Here is a 7,979-nt window from a genome sequence, read left to right on the forward strand (position 1 = left end):
GCTCCTCAGAGGACTACAGTGAGGCTGTGTTATCACTCGACAGTCACACAGATCCCTCTGCTCCTCAGAGGACTACAGTGAGGCTGTGTTATCACTCGACAGTCACATAGATCCCTCTGCTCCTTAGAGGACTATAGTGAGGCTGTGTTATCACATGCACAGTCGCACAGGTCCCTGTGCTTTTCAGAAGATGATAATAAGGCTGTGTTATCACACGAACAGTCACACAGATCCCTCTGCTTCTCAGAGGACTATAGTGAGACTGTGTTATCACATGCACAGTGACATATAAGATGTTTGTTATGTCATGTGATAACACTAAGATATAAACTAAAAAGGATAGAATATTGAATGATCTCTTTATGAGGATATTAAAGGATCTTGTCAAGTTTTAAATGCTAGTGTGTGTCAGAAATGTTAGACAGAACTTATTCTCAAACTTGCCTTGCATTATGCCTGTCTCCTGAAATCCAATATTAAAAATCAAATACAAGTATGCCAACATTTCAGAAACATTTTTTTTCCAAATGGCACTTCAAAGTGCAACTTTAGTGACTACAAAATTTACTTCTTCCAATTATTTCTTTCTTCAAGGACACTAAAATAATTCAATGTCCCTGTACCTTTTAGCTCTGCACCCACTTCAATGTCACACCTATTTGCCACAACATCCCCACACAAACCAAGCTCAGTTACCTCCTATTTGCTTTTTAAGCCAAATTTGCAAATCACTGCATAGTTCCTGAGGAAAGTCAAAATAGTGTTTGCAATGAGGAACTGTGGCAGTTGTTTATTGTTTTAAAAGTCTAATACTGGTGCGGTGGCTCACGTCTGTAATCCTAGCACTCTGGGAGGCCAAGGTAGGTAGATTGCTTGAGCTCAAGACCAGCCTGAGCAAGAGTGAGACCCCCACCTGTAAAAAAAAATAGTTAGTTGGATGGCACCTGTGGCCCAAAGGAGTAGGGCGCCAGCCCCATATACCAGAGGTAGTGGGTTCAAACTCGGCCCCAGCCCAAAAGTGCAAAAAAAAAAAAAAAAAAAAAAAAGTCGGGTGTTGTGGTGGGCACCTATAGTCCCAGCTACTCAGGAGGCTGAGGCAGGAGGATTGCTCTACTTGCCCAAGAGTTTGAGGTTGCTGTGAGCCAGGGCCGTTGAGTGAGACTCTGTCTCAAATAAAAAAAAAAAGTTTAATACTGTAACTTATCTTTCTTAAGTTCTTTTTGAAGCAAAGCAAGTTCTTTCTAAGTCCTCTCTCATCTAATTCAGCATTCTGCTCAGTGCAGATATTTTTGATAAATATTTTATGTTGAACTCTAATGTCTGTCCATTCTAAATTCTGAAATAACTTCAGATTTCCTCACTTACCCAGACACCAGATAAACACCAGCATCTCCAGCTTCTGCAGAGTTGGCAATTGAGAACAGGTGATCAAAAGTCTCTCGGAACCACTGCTTCTGTTTATGAATGGGTGTGTCTGCAATCATGGAGAAAAACGAAGTGGAACAGAAAAGAAAATGATGATAATGACAGTGCCTCAGTTAAGCTCCGTCCTAGAAATGGAAGAACATTTACATAAAGCACCACAATGTGGTAGCAGCTCCATCAGCAACCAGAGTTTTGCCTGTGGACACATGCTGCCCGTGTCTGCTCACATGAAGATTCATCAGTAGAAGGCAGACAGGCCAGTCAGGGAGAAACCCACATGTGAGCCAGCGGGAAGGCAGTCCCTGGCCCCAGGTATATTCCAGAGGTCCTTGAAGGGTCCATAACTGAGCTGAGCAGAGGTTAGTTCATGGCTGAGAGACCCAGCTGGACACACAGTGGAGGCAATAGGACAAAGCACACAGGGCCTCTTTTCTGGGGGCTGAAACATAGTGGGTGATCTGCAGGGCCCACGTCAACCAGGGCAGAGAACAGATTGCAGTTGATGAGAAGCCCAGGGAGCTCAGTCCTGGTGCAAGGAATCAGGCCTGCAACGTGGAGATGGCTCCCAGGGAAGTGCCTGCTCCCGGCCAGATCTCCCTGCCGGGACTGCCAAGGACCAGCTCAGAGTAGCATTCCTGAGGTCAACAGTGGCAGGCAGGGGCCACACCATCCCCCAGGATCCCTGCTAGAGCACAGGGGGTTGGACCTGGACACAGCTTCTTGAAGGGTGCCAGGCCTGTCAGGAAGGAAACAAGAAGCAGAGTTTGAGCCTCCAAATAATAGTGTCCAGTGCAGGTGCAGAGAGCCGGCATAACCCAAAGTTACAGACGAATCTAATTGTAGGTGAAGCTTGTGGCCATCTGATTGATTCCCGTGGAAGGGTCATGAGAGAGACCCTTGGAAACATCCTGCCCCCCACACAAAGCCCCTAGGTCAATAAGGGCGTTTTAGTAGTAGAGTTTTAAATCAATTCCCTTGTTACAGAGCCAGTAAATATTTCTTAGTAGTGGATCTGTACTGTTGTCTTTCAACACGTGCCATGTGAACTCAACTCTATATTCCAAAATGGCCGACCAGGGCTGCTGATTAAGAGATAAGGGAGAAATAAATAATATGCTGCAGAGAAAACTAAATTAGACTTCAGATGACGTGTGTCCCTCTGATCCAACGTATTAGCCTACGTTGAAATGTAGCCCTCTGTCCCCACCTCAAGGCTGAAAGACAAAGCAGGGGCTGAGATTCACATGCTACAGAAGTCACCTCCCAGGAATTGACCTGGACGAGTTCTTGAATCTGCAATGCCAAGGTTACTGCCCTCACCACTCAAAAACACTACCAGGCAGATAAAGGTCACCACACAGCCAAGGAAAACCTCTATCATGAAAAATGAGGACGTCAATTAAAACACAACTTGGAGATGACAGAAACTGTGCAGGGAAAAAAACCTATATCAGTATCTTCAGAAAGATAAAAAAGTGCATTGTAACCATACAACACAAATAGGGTGTTATAACAAAGGGAAATTTAGAGAATAACAACAAAAATCTTTGGAATATTTAAACTGTTATAGTAGAAATAAAAAATTCAGGCAGGTGCTCGGTGCCCGTAAGACAGTGGTTACAACGCTGGCCACATGCACCGAGGCTGGTGGATTCAAACCCAGCTTGGGCCAGCTAAACAACAATGACAAATTCAACGAAAAAAATAGCCAGGCATTGTGGTGGGTGCCTGTAGTCCCAGCTACTTGGGAGGCTGAGGCAAGAGAATCACTTAAGCCGAAGAGTTGGAGATTGGGTTGCTGTGAGTCGTGATGCCACAGCTCTCTACCCAGGGCAATATAGTGAAACTCTTGTCTCAAAAAACAATTCAGGCAGGATGAGATGGCTCATGCCTGCAATCCAAGCACTCTGGGAGGCCAAGGTGGGAGGATTCCTTGAGCTCAGGAGTTTAAGACCAGCCTGAGCAGGAGTGAGATCCCGTCTCTACTAAAAATAGAAAGATTAGTCAGGCATTGTGCCGGGTGCCTGTAGTCCCCTACTCGGGAGGCTGAGGGAGGAGGATAGCTTGAACCCAGGAATTTGAGTTGCCATTGCACTCTAGCCTGGGCAACAGAGTGAGACTGTGTTTCAAAAAATTAATTAATTAGGGTGGTGTCTGTGGCTCAAAGGAGTAGGGCGCCGGCCCCATATGCTGAGGGTGGTGGGTTCAAACCCAGCCCTGGCCAAAAACTGGAAAAAAATATCAAAATATTAATTGATTAATTTAAAAGGAAGAAAGAATAAATTTAATAGTGAGGAAAAAGATAAAATTGAGAAAATCTCTGAGATAGCAAAATAAAGAGAAAGAGAGAAATAGCAGAACAGAAAGGCTGAAAGAATTGGTGGCTCCAAGTCCAGGAGTCCTCCTATGACAGCAATTCCAGAAAGAGAGACAAAGGTGTCAGAAGGAGGGCTTTAACAACTGAGTCCAAAGACTGCTTCCTGGACCGAAGAATGTGAGTTTCCTGATTGGAAGGACAGGCAATTCTCTTATTCCAGACTGTTGCTTTTTGTAATCAACACTGTAAATTACTTGACTATGTAAAATACCTGCATACACAGGGCGGCCATAAAGTTCGTGTGTAGTTTTAAATTGCACAAGAACTTTGTGTCCACCTTGTATAACTTTGATAAAAAATGACAAGTAAAATTAAAGGGAAAAAGAGAGTGTAGATGAGGAAGTGGGGCCAGTGAGAATAAGCCCAGTTAGCTGCAATGTGATCTTGGTTAATGCCATTCCCTCCTCCTCTCACTTAATGTGCAGAATACAGGATGCAAAGGATGTGTGGATGTGTTAAAAAATCAGTGCCTCTGCAGGCCTAACTACACACTCACCAATCGTCCTTATCCTCACTTAGAACTTAGGATAATTTCAATGGGACTTAGAGCCCCATCGTTCAGTCCTCAGGGCTGGTCATCCAGTGCTTCAGCTGTGCCTTCTGGGAGCCTCTGGCACTTCCCCGCCTCCTTCTAAGGGGCGGGGACAAGTGACTAGCTTTGCCAATGAGCTGTCATCAGAAGTGTTAAAAGTCACTTTCTGACCAGAGCATTTTATCTTGAGACCGAGAGCCTCCAAGCTCCCTCTTGGCATGGGTGCCTGGATGGCAAGGCCCTTGATGCTCAACCCACATGCCCCACGGGCAGGACAAACCTTTGCTTGCCAAGCTGCTAAGATTTGATGTTGTTTTTGTCCTGTGGCATAACCGATCCTTTCCTTGGAGGTGACCCAGCAGGATATTAAAACTGCATGTTGCACTCCCACACACAGCCAGCTGTCTCTGTTGGCAGAAGTCCACCAACACCATTCCCCCTGACATCTGTCATCTCTGACAGAAGAGCTGAAATCTTTCTCACCTGGATAAGCGTGAGGAATAAGTATCCCGGCTGCCACGTCACTGGTGGTGTCAGGACTCAGCACGTCTGAGATGACGGTGACAGAGCAGCGGGGGGCCAGTGTAGAAACGCACACCGCAGTGGAAAGCCCCACCAGGCCGGCCCCAATCACTGCGATCCGTGCCGTGTCCATGGGCCTGTGAGGAGGGGCAGGTGGCTGTACTCCAGGTTTATTCTGTCAGACAAAGTGGCCCTTAGAGTCCCTTCCTCCTCAGGTCTTCGGCTCCTCAGAAAAACACCCCTCCTGTTGGTGTTTCTTTTTTAGTTAACCTGCCCCCACCCACTCTGGGCCCTGTCGGTGTCCCCGTGGGATAAAGAGAACATCTCTAAGCTGTCTCTCTTTAAATACTGGGATATGGGCAGCAAGGTCTCCGTGGGTGATTAGACGTTAGCACAGAATTGGACTGGATTTGCCTTTGGAACACACGGTGAATTAGCAGGTCTGTATTTGGGGGAGACTTCCACTCATTCTGCCTCCTTTCCTAACCTATTTTCCCATGGGCACAACCAGGGAAGGTTGGTGACTTGAGCCAGGGGTCTCCGCTCCAGAAGCCACCTGAGGAGCAGCCAGGAGTGGGCGTGACCTCTGAGCAACTTAAAACTGTTTGCAAATGTGCTTTTAAGGATAAGGACATTACAGAAAATTGAAGCAACTGAACTCATCATGTCCTTGGCCATCTGCTCCTGTCACTGTCCCCACCCTGTACCCCCCTCCTAAGCCGCCCCCCAAGAGCATGCTTCCAGATAAGGACAACTGAATTCCTTCCCGGACTGGTTCTATACTCTGGGGAGAGGCCCATGGTCTCCTGGTCTCCACGGCTTCATCTGGAGAACAGACTGGAGAGGTTCCTTATTGGTGCCTTTAGTTGGCAAATAAGACAGACCCACGGAGGTTGTTTTGTATCCTGAGCTCCTGTGATAGTCTGAGTGGAAGTGCAGGAGCCCGGGCTGGGTGTCCCGAGACTGGCACCGTGTGGGGCAGAGTTGCTGAAGGCTCCACACCTGCCCATACCCTCCCCCTCTGCCGACTCCCCTACCTGTCTTATCACATCTGTTTGTGCTCTCTAACTCTCTCTGTGTGGCTCAGGTTTAAACCCTGGAGACAGAAAATGCAATTGTCTCAGCTGGCCATTGTCACCCCTGTTGGACAGAACTCCAACCTCAGACCAGCCAATTGGCCTAACCAACCAATAAATCTGCCCTCAGAAGAGTTGCCCACCTCTGTCCAAAGAGCAGTCAGTGGCCGTGCCGTGCGGCGAACCAGGCGTCCCTCACACAAGAGGTGCCTTTCCTCTGGAGGGGTGGGTGGGTGGACTGTCCCTCTGCAGGGGCTGTGGGCAAAGGTGGGCTTGGCTATTGATGGCTTGGCTTTCTCTAACAGTTCTGAAGATCCTGTGTACTTTGAGACTTTAAAGCCCTCCAGTGAGGTTTAACTTTGTTATTTCTACTCCTCAAGCAGTCTATGCATTTCCACAGCCATTTGTTAATCTGGTTTCTGTCCCACAGGCTGACCGCTGAGAGGGAGCAGGCCTGCCAGGGCCAGGACAGGCCCAAGGAGCACAGCCCCTCATGTGCTCCCAGGAGGCAGCAGGCCGCCACCTAGGCCATTATTGGCTTCCCTATTTCACATCGGCCTTCTCTGTCCAGCGATTCTCTCAAAATAGATCTAATAAATGGAGAGGGAAAAAGATCTATAGCTAAGAATAACCAGCTGCCAGGGAGGAAAGGGGTGAGTTGCCAAGGTGGGTGCATCCAGGCATAGCGACTTGTCAATCACTATCCCCTGACCCTATTAAGACACACCCCAAACTCCCAGAGTGTGGACAGAATAACCCTTGAGCCAAAAGCAGGAAGATTCAAGTACCTGTCACTGAAAAAGCAGTCTTGAAACCCACAGAAGGCTCTGGCACCAAAACTTGTTTTCCAGTGACTGGTTAGTCTAATGCCCCAAGAGACAGAGGGAAAGTGAAACTGCTTCCCATTGGGGAGTTTATTAGGGACATTCCCTCTAATCTTACTCTCCACTGCCCATACGGCTCTGTCTCTGTCACTCATTACCCTGGAAAAAAGAGGAAGTGACCTCACCTCATGAGCTGGGGGAAGCTGTGTGACTGCCCAGCCCCAGGGAGCTGGTCCCTCCCAGTAGCCCTTCCCTTTCTGGGCCACAGCACTGCATCTTACCGCCAGCCTGGGATTTTTCCAGCTGATTCGTAGGGGTGGTAAACATCGGGTGAGTCTGTCCAACTTCCAGCAAGTTGCAGCCAGAAGCATTCACTGGTTGCCGCGTGTGGCTGCCCAGTGCGATCTGCAGTCTCCTGTTGGGTGCCTACTGCTGCATCTGCTGGGGTGGGGGTCCGGGGGTGGGTGAGGGCAGAGTAATGTCACTAAGATGATGACCCGATTAGAGCTGGAAAACTTTTCAGGAGATAATCTAGGCCAGGACCCAAGTGATTCTTTAGCCCACATGCTCACACAAGGGAACCAATATTTGCCCAGTGTCTACTATGCAGTTGGCGCTGCACACTTCGCAGTCAAGTTTGTGTGTAGGCAGGTGGTTTGATGTATCAAAATAAGTTTGATAATATTTTAGTCCTATACATTTAACTATGTGCTAGACATACGTATGACACCATATCAAGCAACTACCCTAGGATGTAGGCGCTTTTAATATTATCCCCATTCTACAGAAGAAGAAACTGAGACTCCAAAACAACAAGGGCGGGCCCAAGGAATCTTCAGTGATCAAGCCCAATCTGACTATCAGACTCCAAGGCTCAAGCTCTTACCCAAAACATGCACTTTTAGTGTCAGGAGTCTGAAAAGGTTAACCCTGAGTAAGTCACATGACTCCTGGGTTTGCTTCTCCATCTGAAAATCGGTAATGAGCTAAGATTTTCCTTGCAAGTAGTTGTGAGGCTCTGATAAGTTAAAATTCTTGGAATTTTAGATGGAATAAAGAGATAGAAGGGGGAAAAAACAAACAAACAGTTTTTTCTCCTACTATACTTACATTCTCATAGTCACTTGATACAGAACATTCCTGCGGCCAGATGTGCGGGGGCTGTTTCCCCATGAGCTAAGCAATCAGTTCTGAAGATTCTCTAGTGGACATCAGCTGGGTAT

The 7,979-nt window shown here is 47.4% G+C and overlaps 1 protein-coding gene across 2 annotated transcripts in view; it reads right to left on the bottom strand.

Annotated features, from left to right (window-relative positions):
- DDO (D-aspartate oxidase) overlaps positions 1-6,794 on the bottom strand; it is a 21,571-nt gene extending 14,777 nt beyond the window's left edge. Inside the window, exons 1-3 of one of the 2 annotated variants that reach the window (XM_012805379.2) lie at positions 6,721-6,794; positions 4,818-4,993; positions 1,366-1,474 (exon numbers count right to left, since the gene is read on the bottom strand). In XM_012805379.2, coding sequence (XP_012660833.1) covers positions 1,366-1,474; positions 4,818-4,989 — 281 coding nt within the window. In that variant the 5' untranslated portion in view covers positions 4,990-4,993; positions 6,721-6,794. Of the gene's footprint in view, positions 1-1,365; positions 1,475-4,817; positions 5,032-6,720 lie in introns of both variants that reach the window. The other variant, XM_023513221.1, reaches the window with a different exon arrangement.
- Positions 6,795-7,979: the final 1,185 nt, after the last annotated feature.

The sequence above is a fragment of the Otolemur garnettii genome, unplaced genomic scaffold (assembly GCF_000181295.1).
Source record: "Otolemur garnettii isolate 467f Iridium unplaced genomic scaffold, OtoGar3 scaffold00002, whole genome shotgun sequence".
In the NCBI taxonomy this organism is placed as follows: Eukaryota; Metazoa; Chordata; class Mammalia; order Primates; family Galagidae; genus Otolemur; species Otolemur garnettii.